The sequence below is a fragment of the Parambassis ranga genome, chromosome 24, assembly GCF_900634625.1.
Source record: "Parambassis ranga chromosome 24, fParRan2.1, whole genome shotgun sequence".
Taxonomy (NCBI): domain Eukaryota; kingdom Metazoa; phylum Chordata; class Actinopteri; family Ambassidae; genus Parambassis; species Parambassis ranga.
This window is the reverse complement of record NC_041043.1, coordinates 10,605,326-10,624,053: the sequence shown is the minus strand read 5'-3', so window position 1 is coordinate 10,624,053 and position 18,728 is coordinate 10,605,326. Positions and strand designations below refer to the sequence as shown.

At 42.2% G+C, this 18,728-nt stretch overlaps 1 protein-coding gene across 1 annotated transcript in view; it reads left to right on the top strand.

Annotated features, from left to right (window-relative positions):
- Positions 1 to 5,072: 5,072 nt before the first annotated feature.
- Positions 5,073 to 18,728, top strand: part of vsnl1a (visinin-like 1a) — a 32,660-nt gene continuing 19,004 nt past the window's right edge. Inside the window, exons 1-3 of the mRNA XM_028397978.1 lie at positions 5,073 to 5,116; positions 6,903 to 7,163; positions 16,758 to 16,923. Of these exons, the coding sequence (XP_028253779.1) occupies positions 16,762 to 16,923 (162 nt within the window). The 5' untranslated portion in view covers positions 5,073 to 5,116; positions 6,903 to 7,163; positions 16,758 to 16,761. The remainder of the gene's footprint in view (positions 5,117 to 6,902; positions 7,164 to 16,757; positions 16,924 to 18,728) is intronic.

Sequence of the window (18,728 nt, the reverse complement as noted above, 5' to 3'; positions counted from 1 at the left end):
ATGCTCACTGTGCCCGCCTACACAACAGGAGCACTTAGCATACTGTAGCAATGCCACCTACAGAACAACAAAGGAGGGCCTACAATTATAAATAACAAACCTGAGTAAGAACTGCAACACAACGCAATCAAGTGTCAAGTGTATAATCAACAGAAATATATAAACATTTGTGCCGCCACGGCTGGAATAGATGCTACATATAAATAAATACATAAATAAGATAAATAGATATCGGCACATGTGGAAACAGCTTGCACTCGAACAACATGTACTTTCAAGGTGTCCTTTAGCAAGGCACTTATTCCCTAACTGCTGCTGCTGAGCTGCTCAGTGGGGAAAGTGCAGCAGACAGCTGAAGGAACAGTAGAACTGTGTAGAGACCGGTAGGGGCACCATATAAATCAGAAAAGAACATTTCTGCTACTGAAAAAAACACCAACAAAAAGCAGTGAAGCTGATCATCTCGACTGCATATTCATTTATAAGGGTGGGGGCAGTGCAGGCGTTTGGTCTTGGCTCTCTTTGAAAGTCCGACCCGGATTGGCCGTGCGCATGTTTTCAGTGGCTCCAGTCTCCTGGGCTGCTCTGGTGGTCCTGCACACACAGCAGCACATGAATACAATGGTCCCGTTAGTCGCCCAAGGCCTCTACAATCAGGCTTTAGTTTTCCATTTACTGTTGCAAGGAGAGGCACTAAGGTACACAACAACATACATATAATGCCTTTCCTGAAGTTTGTAGTTTATTATTTTAACCAAAGATGACCAGATTAACAACAGGATGAGGAGGAGTGAAGAAAAGGCGAGACTGGAAGTTGACAGTCTCACACTGAGCACGCCTATGCTTATGCTGTTTACACTACTGTCCAAAGGTTTGTGGTCACCCAGGCCAGTTCTATAGCTTCTCTGATCAGCAGAACACTTTTCAGCTGTGCTAACATAACTGCACAAGGGTTTTCTAATCATCAATTAGCCTTTTAACACGATTAGCTAACACAGTGTACCAGAACACAGGAGTGATGGTTGCTGGAAATGGGCCTCTGTACACCTATGTGAAGATATTCCATTAAAAATCAGCTGTTTGCAGCTAGAGTCATTTACCACATTAACAATGTCTGGACTGTGTGTCTGATTACTTTAATGTTATCTTAGTTTTTTAAAATAAGGACATTTCTAAGTGACTCCCATCTGAAACAAACCCTCCATTTTATCTATACAACGCTCACAGGTTAAGTCCTTTGTCATTATCACATGAAACTCACTGTGACTTAGTAGTTCCAGGGGAGGCAGACACATGAAGGACGGCGACCACATCTTCCCTTTCTGCTCTGTCTCCTGGGGCTCTGAAGACGACAAATTGACAGTGAGCGATATCAAAGAAGAACTGGCTACTTCTGTCTGATTTGTTGCTGTGTTTACCCGTAAACAACGTTTCCGCATTCATGAAGGGTGCTATTGTTCCGCCGCAGGTTATTTAGGGATGGAAATGAATATTTCAACATTCATGAGAGTAAGCTGCATCAATTTGAAAAGACAAATCAATAAAAGTAATTGTATTTCCACTCTGAATTAACCCAGCTGGCCTTTTAAAGTCTATCAGCCATGACTTTGTAAAAACAATGCAAACCATGCACTGGAAACAATGGAAGAAAAGAGCAATTACTGAAATAAATCTGAAGAAAAACTAATTTTCATGAAATATTTTTCAGTCAAATAAAATGGTTTCTGCTTCTGATGTGTTCCTTATTTTCTTTAAATATAGTTTCACCTTTGTTGTGACTGCTACCTACTGAGACACTTTGCTGATGGTTCTTTTTTTTATAAATACTTGTTGTTTTCTTCTCTTTACTGAACAAAATATTGAGTTATAAAAAAGTTTACTCTGAACCTCCATGCTTCTTTGCAGTGTCCATGGAGGGTTCCTGGCACATACATTTGAGAAGGGGCACTTCCTGCTCGCCGTCACCTCTGAGATCAGTGCGAGAACCTACCGGATCACCTTTGCACATTTCCAGGCTGCGGTCTTCATCAGCATCATCTATAAATAGGCAGGAGAGGATATATTTTTACCCACTGCAGTCAGAAATTCAGAGAAAAGAAAAAGAGCAGTGGCTGGTCCTTTGTGATTTGCTGGCAGCATTATCAGAGCAGTGAGAAGAATATAGAAACAGTCTGTTCTAGCTAAGTGCTTTGACTCGATTCAACCAATGTCTGTACAAAAAGTGCTGTAAAGTTTATAAAAACAGGAAGTTTTTGTTAAAATTGGGAAGGGATGCAGTTAAAGGATGCCGTATTTATGACTGTGGTTAAAGAATAGTTATCATATTTAACAGGCATCGATGGATTTTCCTGTTTTTAAGGGGCATTTCATAAACAAAAATAAAAATCTTATTGAATTTGAAGTGCACTTTAAATAATAATACCAAAATAATAGATTTTAATGGTTAATGTCAGTTTACTGCTGTGCTGCCACTGTACCTCATGTCAAGGTTTTGTGTATCTAACCCATGTGTACTGTTCATAAATGATATGGTATAGCTACCTGATGATGTGCCTCTGCTGAGCTCCACCTCCGGACTGCTGAGCTGCTCTAGGCATTTGGACGCTTTGCATTCTGAGGCTTCACTTCTGTCTTTACGCTGCTCAGGTGAGGGTGGTCTACTTGCAACGTCGCTTCCAAAATCATGTCGACTAATGTCAAAAAACATGTTCAGTTCTTTCAAGACCACATCGAACTGCTTTTTCATTTCAAATTCAGAGTTGTGGTTGAAATCAGAAGTGGAACTGTCGCTCTCTGTGGATACAGTAGAAGGCGCCGACTGAGGGTTTAACTCAGTCGGAATGTGCACAGAGGAATAGCAGGCTGATTCAGAGATAAGCTCTTGCTCTGACAGCGCAATGACATCTGTTGCTGAGATAAAGTTCGGGACATCAAATGCAAATTCATTGCCCATGTTCTCAGTGTGACTCTCAAATCTTTCCACCACCTCCTCAGCCTCTTCCTCCTCCATCTCTTCCTCTGCTGGCATCTCCTTGTCACTTTCTGACATGCTGTGGTGAAGTTGCTGCCCGGGTGTTTTCAGCAGCTGGGCGGGTAAGCTGGTGAGGACAGGGATGTCGGCCAGCCCAGCAGCATCGTCATCATCTGGTGAAAGTTGAATCTTTTCGAAAGTGTCAAACCCCCCGAGCAAACGGTTGTAGGAAGGGATGGCAGATGGCAACAGGGAAAATTTGTCACAACAGTTCAGTGCTGTGGGGTTTATGTGAGCATTATGTGAATGACTTAAATCATGCTGATACGGCACAACGGCATCACTTGCTGAAGACAAACCGTAGGCCAAAAGGTCTGGTTTATTTTTAGCTATGGAAATTTCAGTGCTGAGTTGGTCATCAGGGAAACAACTGAGCTTGTATTCTTCTTGATCTCCACTGCATAGGCTGAATGTGGTCCCCTCTGTCCACTCACTAGTGTGTTCACCACATAACACAGTCACGTCGAACATGCATTCATTGTGTAGCTGAACATCATCCAGTCTCTCTGAGTTTTCAGGCACATCAGTTTTGATTTCTTCTCTAACATTTGTCTCTTGTCTTTCTCCCTTTTTGTCAGGTGTCACATCCATCATGGAAATATCAGCACTGAACAGGAAATCAGGCAAACACTCAGGCATGTTTGCTGGTTCACCTTCAATGAATGATAATGTTCTGTCTAGTCTCCACTCACTGATAAATTCACCTGTCGATGTTTCAGTTGTGTCATCTCCTTGTTGTTCTTTTTGTGGCTTTCTCTCTGACTTTCTTGCTTCCTCATAGTTTCCAGTTTCTGTTATCTCAGCTCTCTTGTCCATTCTTGCCATTTCGCACTGTGAATATTCAGCCTCCTGTGTCTTCAGGTGGTCAGAGCTGACAGAAAAGCAGCTGGATTGACGCTGCTCTTGTAACTGATGTGCCACAGTATCACAGCTTGCTTGTAGTCCGTCATCCCTAGCAGGAGGAGGCTTTGCGGGACTTCTGCGGGGACCGCAGTCGCATCGACAGTTGCCTTCACTGCCAGGCTTGTCGTGAGTTCCGTTGGCAATGACAGAAAAAGCCTGTGATCCTATGTATGACTGACACAAGTCCCTATTTTCATCTTGGCACGGCTTTGTTCTGTTTTGATGATTAAACTGGTCAGGATATGAAACATGCTGTGGTGGCGTGACATCAGAGCAGAGTGTAAGAGGTGTTTCCCATTCACAGACTTTTACTGGTGGAGATAATTCTACACCTGCAGTCCTCTCTGTGGTACAGCGCTTCTCTTCAGTCTCCCTGTCAGTTTCACTCCAGATTGCAGGGTCAATTACACTGAAAGGCCCTGCACCATTATCTCTGTCCACAAGCCCTTGGCTGATTCCAGCAGGCATCGGAGTCTCTGTCGTGTGATCAGCTGCTTCATTGCAAGCTTTGGTTATTATCTTGCCAGCAGCATGCTGTGCTTTTGCCCCACAGAGGTCATCAACTTTGAGACTCTCAACTGCCGACTTTCTGTCTAATATAACATCATAAGTAAGAGTTGATCCGTCATCACATCCAACAGCAGAGGGCATGACAGTTGTGCTCATGCCATCCTCTTTGACTTGGCCTTTTGTTTCTCCATCACAGAGAGAAACATTTTCATTCTCACAAAACTGCAGTTCTAATTTACTTCCACCTTCTGCAAAGTTCCCAGAGGGGTCCTTCATGGGTTTAGAGTATGTGTTATCACTAGCAGACATTAGAGTTTCCTCCTTACTGAAAGGAAGGATAGTCTCATTAAACTTAAGCTTCTGATTAGTCTCTACAACTTCTGCAAATTGGCTCAATGTATTACAGTCGCCTGTGTCAAGGCCTGCATATTTATCAGTGTGATCAGATTGATATCTAATCTCCTCATTTCTTGAGCTAAAAGTAACTGCCTGGATTGGACTGGAATCATTTTCCTTTTTTTCCTCTTCCTCTTTTCCAGCTGACAGACTGCAGCCACCAGGGGTCCCATCTTCAAGAGATTTCCCCAGCTGTTTGCCATCAGGATGACTGGGTGTGTCACTGCCGGCTGAAGAGGGAGACTCTGCTAAAGATCCGCGTGTGACATCTCCCAGGTATGAGCTGTGCTTGTCGGTTTCAGTAGCTGGATGCTGCTCATCTTGACCCCTGAGCAGTAGTTGTCTCTCAGATAAACCTGCATTGTAATCGTCTTCTGGTTTTATAGCTTGGAAATTACTACATTCTCCAGTGCTAATCAGGCCCTCATTCTTCAGCAGGATACTTGTTGATGATGTGGAACTAATGCTTTCCTGAAAAGTTAGAGGTTTTGGAAAGTCAAACTTGCTTTTCCCACAGTGGTTGTTGATCATTGTACAATCTGTCTTCTGTCGTTTTAGGGAGAGTAGTGACGCAGTAGTCTCAGATTGTGGACTGATGTCGCTCAGTGTGACTTTATCCATTTTCTTCAGTTTACAAAACCTGAAATAGAAACAGCTTGAGAGTGTGAATGCTGCATCTAAAAGCCACACTGTTTAAATCAATAAGTGTTACTTATCAGAAAAAGCAATCATATAAACAATGCATAGTTTATTTTTGGCAAATCCATTTTTTTGTATATCAGATTTAAGACTTGAATGCTGTCAAAAAAATACTAGAAAATGGTCTAAAGTATAGTGCATATTTCAGGTGTATGTGTTTTGTTGTAGTATCTCACCTTACACCAAAGTTTAGACTCCAAACAGAAAGGATGTATCTTAAAAGCAAATCTTTAAAGAGAAAAACATAAACATTCAGTGCTGGCATTCCTCTGCTGTCATTGTTCTTTGAAATCTCAAAGAACTATTTAGTTGTGACAATGCTAGCTTTGTTTGCAATGACCACAAAAGGTCTTTCTCACAAGACCTTTTTACTCATCAAAACTGTGACACCAGTGGCACTAATCTTGGTCATGACTTAATTGACCACTATGCCAGCAACAATTAACATTATGTAGTTTGGGGATTTTGTCAAAGGTACGCTTTGTACTTAGTGATTTAACATTAGTTCAACATCAGTGTCAAATTGATTTGTGTCTACTCTGTGTTTTGTTTGCTAACTGCTAGAATTAGCTATCTATCTAGCATATTATAGAGTTAGAAAATTTTGGGTTAGGTCTTACTTAAGCTTACCTAATTCTTACTTATTCATAGTCATATCAGTAAACCCTACAAGCTAGTAATATAATTCACTTATCTATCACCATATTACTTATGAGTAACATGCTAGCTAGGTGGCTAGGTAGCTTACTGAACTCTGATGTAGTGTTTGAAATAATGAAAACAGTCAAATATTGCTATATTTAACTTCAAACTAGTAATATAATTAACTTTTTGTTCATGTAATAATGGAACGTAATAGATAAGAAAAGTGTAGCATTTTTTGTAGCATAATTGAAGCTAGCTTAGTGAACCGGAAATAGATTCTAATGCATGAAAAGAGTAAAACTCACTTAACGCTGACTTAAAAGTCAGTCTTTCACTGTGACATTTGACAATAAGCTACAAGTATTCAGCTATTATCAGCGAACATCACTCCCAAGGTACTTACCTTCTAAATAAAGGTTGCTTTGGGTAACTTAGCATCAGTCTGTCCTACTTGGATTAGCTAGCTAGCTAATGTGCCGATCTCCTGTGGCGCGAAAAAGAGTGACGTAATTTTCACAACTATTCGACAATCATATGACTTGTTAACTGTTGTTTTTTGGCACGTTATGGAATACATAGGAAGACTTTTCATTAACATACATTACGTGTTTGACGTTTGTGAGTGAGAAACAGAGAGAACCACACCGCGCTGTCTCGCTCTCTCTCTCCCCCCCTCTCTCTCTCTCTCCCCCTCTCTGTATCTGTCTCCTCCTCTCAGTACATCAGCAGCAGTTTGCGTCCAGCAGCATCTTCCTACGGACCTGCTCCGCTCACTTTCTGTCGAGGCTGACTTTTCTCCCGCAGAACAACACAATAACAACACGACAGAACAAACACAGCAGCGCACAGCTAACCTTAAACTACCAGCGGCTCGACAGAAGCTCGTTTCAGACCGCTCAGCGCTTATTTAAGGTTTTTGTTTTGACCACTCCAAGACAGCAGACCCGGACTTCTCTCGTTGACTCCTCACTCTCTCAAGGTAGGATGGATGCTTCGTGTAAATATGTTGAGTTGATGCATGAAAACATGTTTTTCTGTGCTTTATCATCTCAATTTATATGTATACGAGTGTGATGCAACCTGGTGCGTCATCCTTCTGATTTTATAAGACTAATTTATTGATTTATTGGCGTTTAAGTCTATATTAACGAGACACACATCACAAACCATGACAAACATGTTCTAAATGCAGCGTTTACCTCTGTAACATTAAAGTCTGATGACAATTTGGACGCATTAGATAAACATGGCTGTGGGTTTACTCTGCTGCCTACACACACACACACACACACACACACACACACACACCAATTCATCAACAAAAGTGTAGACAGCGATGCTGTTTTATGCAATCCTCGTGATGCATTCAGTGTGATAATCACTGTGACCTGCGTGGGGGTGAGTTTTGTATGACACAGTGTGTGATGAATCCTGGTGTAGTTTGGCACTGGTGGTGCTGATGTTGCAAGGGTGTGTGTGTGTGTGTGTGCAGGGAGACGGTGGGGGCTGTGATGGTGTGTCTCCTTAACCCACATGGGATTTTTTTTTTCAAATCAATGCAGACATGAGCACATCCCCACACACACACACACACTCACACACACACACACACACCTCCTTCCTTCCTTTCTCCCTTCCATGTTGTACCCACACCTCACCTGCACACACACAGTCACACACATTTCCAAACAATACAGGCGACAGGATTACTCCGAAATCTCAGCTTTGCCTGATTTAAACCCTTTACACTGCTTTGTTTCTGTCTGCTGTTGCCACTCTGGGCTGGGGCTCTGCTTCCCTCTCAAGGTCATCCCCCTGATGGCAAATGATGGCAAAAGGATAGTGTTATGTAATAGCCAGGGGCAGATCTTTTAGCTGTTGTAAAATAGTGACAAATATATATTTCTTGGTGTCACTTGTACCTGCCTGCTGATGTGTCACTACACCTCTGCTGGTTTTTTTTTTTTTTGGCTCTGATAAGGCCCCTGGTGAGACAAAAAGGGCTGTGACTCAGGTTTGGAGTCAGCACAGTGCTCTGCTCTGCATTGCACTGCAGAGTGACCCAGTGTGTGTCTTGTCCCAGACTCGGCCCCGCTCATCTCTGTCACTAAAACAAAGCACTGACGTTTGCTGATTATGCACCAGCTGTCTGTATTTTTTATTAGGGCCCGAGCACCGAATGGTGCAAGAGCCCTATTGAAACCCTTAGGATTATTATTTTTTTTTAGGGCCCGAGCACCGAATGGTGCAAGAGCCCTATTGAAACCCTTAGGATTATTATTTTTTTTTTTTTTTTTTTTTTTCCCCCTCCGAGATCGCATTTTTGGAGGCCTTAACATGCCCAAAAACTCACCAAACTTGGTAGAAAAATTCATTCGCCCGAAAAATTTTGAAATTTGCTGACTTTTGAAATGCACATATAAAAATGGCTCTATAGCGCCCCCAACGCGTAGCCCCTCTGGCCGGTTTGACACAGGATTATGAAAATTGGCACACATATGTATCACCTCAAGACGCACAAAAAAGTCTCTTGGACCCCCCCTCCAAACCCAACAGGAAGTCCGCCATTTGAAGGTTTGTGGCCATTTTTGGCGATGTGTGACCCTGCTGCCAAACTTTTCACGCCTCGCATACTTCAACGGATTGAGCTGAAATTCGCCGTGTCCACTCAGGACACCATAGGGAATAGACGCATTCCAAAACTCTTACAAAAGTCTTACGGTGTGGCCGGGGCGTGGCCTCAAAGTTTGACCATTTCTGAGGACACAGAAAGTCTCTATAACTTCTTCGTTTTCTGTCCGATCTGTACGAAATGTCACATGTATGATCAGAGTCTGACCCTAAACACATCTATACAACAATATTGAGGCTTTGACAGAGCGCCACCTACTGGCTACACAAAATGTTGTGTTTTCATAGGTTTTTCTGCCTGCCCCCCTGGCCTGTTTTGAGTAGGGTCATGAAAATTGGCACACATGTGTATCACCCCAAGATGCACAAAAAAGTCTCTTGGACCCCCCCTCCAAACCCAACAGGAAGTCCGCAATTTTGAAATTTCTGTTAATTTTTGGCGATTTGTGACCCTCCTACAAAACTTTTCATGCCTCGCATACTTCCTCCAAATGAGCTAAAACTCACTGTGTCCACTCAGGACACCATAGGGAATAGACGCATTCAAAAACTCTTACAAAAGTCTGATGGTGTGGCGGGGGCGTGGCCTCAAACTTGACCATTCGCCATTACAAAGGAACTCACTGTATTTATTGCCCTAATGCGTAGCCCCGCTGGCCAGTTTGACACAGGATCATGAGAATTAGCACACATGTGTATCACCCCAAGACGCACAAAAAACTCTCTTGGACCCCCCCTCCAAACCCAACAGGAAGTCCACCATTTTGACTTTTGTGGCCATTTTTTGCCTATTTGTGACCCTGCTTCAAAACTTTTCACGCCTCACATACTTCATGCAATTGAGCTGAAATTCACTGTGTCCACTCAGGACACCATAGGGAATAGACGCATTCCAAAACTCTTTCAAAAGTATTACCGTGTGGCGGGGGAGTGGCCTCAAAGTTGACCATTCGCCATTACAAAGGAACTCGCTGTGTTTTATGCAGTACTACCCATATACTTTATGCAATGTGGACAAAATCTTACAGTACTGCCATGGAGCCGAGTCTAAACAGATATATATGCTAATAGGATGATACGGTCATAGCGCCACCTACTGGTAGCAGGAAAGTTTGGTTGTAAACATGTGTTTGTTGTATATCTGTGGAAATGAGAGGAGGAGAGCATAGCACAGGAGAGTATAGGAGACGCGAGCATAGGAGAGAAGACTGCGATGACCCCACGGATCGCAAGGTGCGCGAGGGCCCGCAATGCTGCTTGCAGCTTTAATTTTTTTTTTTTTTTTTTCCCCCTCCGAGATCGCATTTTTGGAGGCCTTAACATGCCCAAAAACTCACCAAACTTGGTAGAAAAATTCATTCGCCCGAAAAATTTTGAAATTTGCTGACTTTTGAAATGCACATATAAAAATGGCTCTATAGCGCCCCCAACGCGTAGCCCCTCTGGCCGGTTTGACACAGGATTATGAAAATTGGCACACATATGTATCACCTCAAGACGCACAAAAAAGTCTCTTGGACCCCCCCTCCAAACCCAACAGGAAGTCCGCCATTTGAAGGTTTGTGGCCATTTTTGGCGATGTGTGACCCTGCTGCCAAACTTTTCACGCCTCGCATACTTCAACGGATTGAGCTGAAATTCGCCGTGTCCACTCAGGACACCATAGGGAATAGACGCATTCCAAAACTCTTACAAAAGTCTGACGGTGTGGCCGGGGCGTGGCCTCAAAGTTTGACCATTTCTGAGGACACAGAAAGTCTCTATAACTTCTTCGTTTTCTGTCCGATCTGTACGAAATGTCACATGTATGATCAGAGTCTGACCCTAAACACATCTATACAACAATATTGAGGCTTTGATAGAGCGCCACCTACTGGCTACACAAAATGTTGTGTTTTCATAGGTTTTTCTGCCTGCCCCCCTGGCCTGTTTTGAGTAGGGTCATGAAAATTGGTACACATGTGTATCACCCCAAGATGCACAAAAAAGTCTCTTGGACCCCCCCTCCAAACCCATCAGGAAGTCCGCAATTTTGAAATTTCTGTTAATTTTTGGCGATTTGTGACCCTCCTACAAAACTTTTCACGCCTCGCATACTTCATCCAAATGAGCTAAAACTCACTGTGTCCACTCAGGACACCATAGGGAATAGACGCATTCAAAAACTCTTACAAAAGTCTGACGGTGTGGCGGGGGCGTGGCCTCAAAGTTGACCATTCGCCATTACAAAGGAACTCACTGTATTTATTGCCCTAATGCGTAGCCCCGCTGGCCAGTTTGACACAGGATCATGAGAATTAGCACACATGTGTATCACCCCAAGACGCACAAAAAAGTCTCTTGGACCCCCCCTCCAAACCCAACAGGAAGTCCACCATTTTGACTTTTGTGGCCATTTTTTGCCTATTTGTGACCCTGCTTCAAAACTTTTCACGCCTCACATACTTCATGCAATTGAGCTGAAATTCACTGTGTCCACTCAGGACACCACAGGGAATAGACGCATTCCAAAACTCTTACAAAAGTCTTACGGTGTGGTGGGGGCGTGGCCTCAAAGTTGACCATTCGCCATTACAAAGGAACTCCCTGTATTTTTTGCCCTAATGTGTAGCCCCGCTGGCCAGTTTGACACAGGTTCATGAAAATTAGCACACATGTGTATCACCCCAAGACGCACAAAAAAGTCTCTTGGACCCCGCCTCCAAACCCAACAGGAAGTCCGCCATTTTGACTTTTGTGGCAATTGTTTGCCTATTTTTGACCCTGCTTCAAAACTTTTCACGCCTCACATACTTCATGCAATTGAGCTGAAATTCACTGTGTCTACTCAGGACACCATAGGGAATAGATGCATTCCAAAACTCTTTCAAAAGTATTACCGTGTGGCGGGGGAGTGGCCTCAAAGTTGACCGTTCGCCATTACAAAGGAACTCGCTGTGTTTTATGCAGTACTACCCATATACTTTATGCAATGTGGACAAAATCTTACAGTACTGCTATGGACCCGACTCTGAACAGATATATATGCTAATAGGATGATACGGTCATAGCGCCACCTACTGGTAGCAGGAAAGTTTGGTTGTAAACATGTGTTCGTTGTATCTCTGTGGAAATAAGAGGAGAGCATAGGACAGGAGAGTATAGGAGACAAGAGCATAGGAGAGAAGACTGCGATGACCCCGCGGATCGCAAGGTGCGCGAGGGCCCGCAATGCTGCTTGCAGCTTTAATTTATTTTTGTTCTTGTGGTGGACGTGAATAAGTGGTGCAAATCATTATGATGCATTAAATTAGGAGAGAAGAGGCAGGCGGGGTGTGTTCACTGTTATGTGTTAACAACAGTGCGATGCCTCTGCATTCATCTCCAACCATTACTTTCCCTGCATGGATTAATCTGGTGTGGAGATGGCAGAATTTGAATAAGCTGGAAATTGTCAGTCATTTTTTTTTACATTCGTAAGCACAGCGACATTTAAAGATGGTTTTCTTACCATTCTTCATTTATAGCATCAAACACTACTGGAAAAAGTTGATGGGGGTGACAAGGCTCAGGAAAAGGACAGGTAGTGGAGGTGTGTTGATATTTAAGGTGATTTGATGCAGCCAATCAAAGCCAAATAAATGACCACAGACGTTTCAAAGTGCTGCCGCTCATGTCATTTTGCAGCGTTTTAAGGTTTAAGTAAGGTGAGTGTGTGGCATTAAAAATGGGTTGATTTTCAATTTAGACCCAGATTGAATAATAATAATATGGAAAAACAGCTCAGGTTGTGACGTAAAGCGGAGCCTCCAGAAGTCACACTGACACACGTAGATGCAGATTCAGCTCTGCCGCTTGGTGAGTGAATGACGAGGGCAACATGGTGAGTAACACCACATAATGAGGCGGCGTGAGCACATTGTGTTCGATCTGTAGTACACCATGTATTCATGACATGTAACACACAGAGTACATAATGTGCTTTGAGAAGTTGCAGTAAAGTTTAATTCTTTATGGTTCTCTCTCTCTCTCTCTCTCTCACACACACACACAGACACACACACTCTTCTGCCTGCACACACACCTACACAGTGACATAATGGCAAAGCTGTCATGCTCACATCTCTCCCAGGACACATCTGTCTCCTGCTGAAGCTGCTGTCTTCAGCCTCAGCCCGTCTTGTAACAGAAAAGTGTTGCTGTCAGTTTCACTGCAGTGCTGAGATTTGTTTTTGTGTGTGTGTATGTGTGTGTGTGTGTGATGGGATGTCATAGATCACCAAGCAGGGGAAGGCTAATTTTCACTTACTTCAGCCTCGTTTAACCCATAAATGCTCCTCATGTCTTCAGCGATGCTGCATAATGTCACCCTAAAACCCACTGTGCTCCAGCCTGTGTTCAAGCTGTAAGCAGATGAAAATTAGGATAATTTATTTGCTTTGTTTTAAATAAAACACATGAAATCTCTTTAAGACTTTTAGGCATCATAATATATTGGAGACCCTAAATCGTGGAGGGTTTCATAAAAGATCTGGGTGTAGTTTTAGGTAAAAGGGGCAATCTGTGATCATACGTCTTTAACACTAACCTGCGGCTTTTTCTGCAGTGGGTTCAGTCAATAATACTGTTCGTCAAGATATGTATTGGCTCCAGCTTCAAAAGGCAACGATGTAAACACTACACACACACTGATCTCTCCCTTATTTTGCGAGGAAGCAGGATTATGGCAGGAATTACACACTCACAAATCTAAAAGGCTTCAAGCTATGTGACCAATAAATGTGTCATATCAGGAAGAGCTGGCATTCACAGGAGTGTTTTAGGTGAGATGACGTCCTCAGCAACAAGCCCACCTACCGACATGCTAAGTATTATCTGCGAGCTTACAGTGATCCTCTGTGGCTCGTTAAGTTTTCTATTCAACACAATCATTGATTGATTGGTTAAAGTTATGATAGATAGATGGTTCATCTGCTCGTCTGATGCCTGTCTGTCTGTCTGCATTTGTTTTATTAATGTTACTAAAGTAAAGGATAAAAAAATGGTGTACTATAATGTAATATGTGGTTTAGGAGGAGGAGCTTTGTAGGATGCTTCATTTTTATGTCTGCAGTGACAAGTTAGCCACTGATGCTACATGACTGGTAGTTACTGCTAAACATTCAAAATCCACATTTATTTAATTTTCACATTGAAACCACAGTTTAAGAAGCACAGGGTCAGAGATGAATAAAAAAATAGAGCAGTCTTTCTCTCCTCTTCTTTTTTAGTAGCTACATGAATGCACTTGGGTCAGATTAAACACAAGGCTGTAGCTTTGGGAAACTCATATTTTAAAGATGAAGAACCCCTTTGTGTTCAGATTAAACAGATTACTACACCCTCACACACATATGACGTCGCCTGGTGGAATCTATAGGGGTAAGTGTAGATTAAAATGATACTGTGTGGTTTCTTACAAAGTCATTTTTTTAGCACAGCAACTTATAACAGTGTGAATGCCCCCCTCACAAAGTGGCGCCTGCACCACCACTATGTGACCTGTGCTGAAAGAGGAAAGGCAATGCTTGACCAATAGCAATGTGACTTTGTTGCTGCTGGATTAACAAATCATTAATCGTTTGCTTATGCTTTAAGAAGTCCTATGTAGCTGCAGATTGTTGAATCTGAAGGTACACGTTTGGCTGTGTTAGTGAAGTTGTTTACTCCTCAGTTTATGTCTGCAAGCCAAGATGTCAAAGTTAGACAGTGGTTTATTGGTGGACATCGTTGTTTCCAAAACAGGCTAGTTCCTTTTCCATCAGCATGTACATAAGCACACATGTATATAGCCTTTTAAGAGGTTCTACAGCAGCAAGTATTGGTGCTGTGCATCAGCAGAACTGAAGAAGCCACTTGGGGGAGTGGCGAAACATCTTCAAAAAACAATCCTTGAGTCCAGTTGCCTCGATTTAAACTCTTGGAAATGACTATGACCTGGATGAATGAGAGCATCCACAGATATACTGTGCATCCAAACATAGGTGGAGCCTGAGCAAGCATACCATTAGACCTCATTGTGTTGCTTAAATGGAGTGTCATAGTGCTGTTGCTGTTTGTAGTAAAGCATTTTACCTCAATAAATGAGTCTTTGATTGGCTTCTGTGAAATCTATGCAAGCCAGTGAACGAGCCACAGATAAGAATGTGTGTGTGCAGTAAGTGAGTGAGTGAGCGCCAGGTATAAATGTATGGAGATGAACTAAGTGAGGCGGTGCGAGATATGCATTAGTACTTTAAATGAGGGTTTAAAATAGGAGCAGAAATAGTGCATCTTGATGTTTAAACAACATCAGACACACGACAGCCAGGTGAAGTGAATATCATTGATTACTTCATTATACTGACCTGTCACACTCACACCTGTCAATGGCAGAGCGTAATAAGGCTGCAGGTGGTTAGTTAGAATTTTTAGCCACTTTGAACTGTAATGGATTGCATGTAGACGCTAGAAGAAGTGGGCAGTTAATGCAGCAACAACAGGCCTGATTAGTCATTACACAACTTAAATCAAAGGTTTGCACATCATTAACCTGAGGTTCCTGATGTCAAGCTGAGCCTGGCTTAAAAAAAAGTTTTTTTTAATCCAGATTATAGTGCAAAGACTGTCTGACCTGCTTTAAAAAGGTACTTTGTCTAATTTTTCCTATTTACTAAGAATAACTTTTCAGATCTGATGTGTCACTCGCTCACTACATGCTCTCTATCAACACTGCAGACACACACACACTAACCTTTTCTTCCATTTCACTACTTCTAAAATAACCCGATCCCGGTGGTTTTATGAAAAAAGATACGCACAGCTTGTATAAAAAAACAGTACAGACCCTAGTTTGAACTCATTCCTATTCAGATAGAAGCCTGAAAAATGATTTTCTTTTAAAATATCATGCCTGGTATTTTGGTGTTCTTTATTTTATATTGGATAACATCACAAAAGAGCTACTGACTACTCTAATCAATAAGAAACAATTTTAAAACTGTGGGAAATGTTAGTATTTTCAGGTCAGTTGGTGGAAAATTATTTTTACACTGTTTCTCTGTGTTGTGGGTAAAATTTCCACAATAAAACATCTGCAACAAAAACAACACACACAAAAATACACCCTTATGAACACAACATAAAATCACAAATACAATGTCATACCACACACACGCCACGTACTGCTTCCCAAGCTGAAGACTTCTAATAAAATGTCTCAGCAGAGAGCAAGAGCAGACATGTTCCAAAACTCTTTTGCAAATGATGATAATTATGGTTTGGTTAATGAACTAATCAAGGCCATAAAGGGGCAGCATCAGCAGCATGAAGATGCAAACAGCTAGTTACAGAGGCAGCTGGATGCTAACAGCAGCAGTGGGGAAATTAAAGGACATTAAATTGAAACATACTTGAGAGTTTTTAAAAAGTCACAGTGGGCAGACTGCTTTACGACATCATTACTACTGATTCCAAGACATAAATCCTACCTCAAGTTAGTTTGTGAATTTGCTTGATATTTTTTTTAATGCACAAAATTCAAGATTTCAAAGGTTTAGAAAACAACAAAAACAAAATTAGGCTGAGCATCTGCTCAAAGACAGAAAAAGAAAGTTGCATGTCTTAGTCAATGACCCTATTACCCAAGATGGAAAATACCAGAAGAGGACTAATTTCTAACATCTGACACTATTGCTGTGCTTCGTATTACAGTCCATTTGTTTTAAGGCGTATTTTTAGATACAGCTTTGGTTTGCACATTTCACAGCTCTCTAGAAATCTCTGGTTTCAGCCACGATGAATCACTCCTCCCAGACGTTTTTTACAGATCCACAACATTTAGATGTACTTATTCATGCTTTCTTTATTCATTCAAAGATGTCGAAACATCATTAATTTTGAATGTGTGTGTGTCTGCTTTGCTTATATTTCTGTATTTCTGTAGAAAAATGGGGAAACAGAACAGCAAGCTGACCCCTGAAGTGATGGAGGATCTGGTGAAGAACACAGAGTTTAATGAACACGAGCTGAAGCAGTGGTACAAGGGATTCCTGAAGGACTGTCCCAGTGGTCGGCTCAACCTGGAGGAGTTCCAGCAGCTCTACGTCAAGGTGAGGCTCCACTGACTCACTGTCATTTGATGGATTACACAAATATTGTATGCTACACACAACACAACACGGATGCTCATTTGTATGAGCTCGCCACACACAGAGCTGAGCTGAGTAGAGTCCGACAAAGCAGTAGATGTTTAGCCAATAACAATTGGGTTAGATAGATTGATACATTGGGCCTTGTGGTTTCTAAAGGGTTTGCATGGTCTAGTGATTCTCAGAGCCATGTTGTCTGGAGCCAAATGCTCCATGGCAAACAGGCCTCAGCTGTCGATCCAGACAAACACAATCCGGAAAGAACTTTATGTTAAAAGGTGATGTGAGGAACTACACTAGCAGTTGCAAGGAGGTTTCAGGTTTGATAGCATGAAGCAATCTGATTGGTGGCATTCAGCCCATGATAAAAGAGACAGGTAGCTTCATTTAGTCCATTTCTAAGTGAAACAGCCAGGGTCCTTCCACTGTTCAGTGTAGCAGACCATCCAGAGGAGGCTAAAGGGTTCAAACAAAACACCTCTAGACTACAACCGATCTGTGCAATCAAAACATGTGACATTTGCCTTTTGGCGACTCGTCTGTACAGTCATCATATCGCCCCTGCCTCGTATTTGATCCAGCATGGGTTAAATCCCAAATGCAAAACTGTTTAAATGAGAGTAGGGCCAGATATGTTGCTGCCAGAGCAAATAAAAAGGAGATCCGTCTGCTTCCCAGGCTGCACTCCAACACTTCCTGGGGGAAATATACGGCTCTGTAGGTGCAAGATGCTCCTCCATGTGTTTACTGAAAATAAAGCAAAGTTGAGGGTGAAATTACAGTTGATCATTCGGCACCTCTTACACCACATATACCACGTTGCGTAATAGATCTAGTAACAGGGCTGTTAAAGTAATGTGATCTTAATAATACATAGTGCAGAGGTGTCAGTGCCAATTATTTGCTATTTGTTGGGTTTAACAATAACCAGAGCAGTGCATTGTTAGTTGTTTTTTTCCCACAGTTGGTATTAGCAGGGTTGGTCGGGGGGGTCACATGACTACACTCTGAATCACCACATAAACCACTGAGGAAAAGTGCATCTGCAGTATAATAAAGCCTGCTCGATTTTAGCAGGCTTCCTGCCATGTTCTCATTCAGCCCTCCTGTATCTGGGCAGAAAACCAACCCACAGGCTGATTATCGTGTCATACTAATACATATCCCACCGTATCTCATTACCTCTAGCTGAGCAGTTTGAAATTATACCATCATTTATTTATTTAGCCTTATAAAGCTGTGAAACGGGGATGATCTAGAAATCAAACACATGTTGTGAGAAGTGGCTGATTATAAAGACTTGATGAAATGTTATCCAGCCTACTGCTTAAAATAAACATTAATGATCATCCATTTATGAAGATTAACATGTGTTTGGTACACTTGAAGGCAGCCACCTTCAAACTGTCTGAACTTAATATACTGTACATGCTCTTAGTACTCTAAGTAATAAACTCTGACGTCAGATTGTGCTGGTACATTAAGCTTATCGCAGCATCCTCTTGTACTGTATGTTTGAAGCTCCTAAGATTTCTCCTGGAAGAAAGCACTCTGACTAGTGTAAGAATAGGCATTAATCTTTTATCAGTGGTGCCAGGAAATGCTTCATAACCAGAGGGGGCCGTTGTTACATAAGACACGCCTGGGCTTTCAGGTCATGGGTGTACTTCCTTTTAAATGCCATCGGAGCCCGTGCATCATCATCTGAGACCAGATCTGGCAAAAAAATAAAATAAAATGAAAAATAAAAAATGCTGGAAAACAGC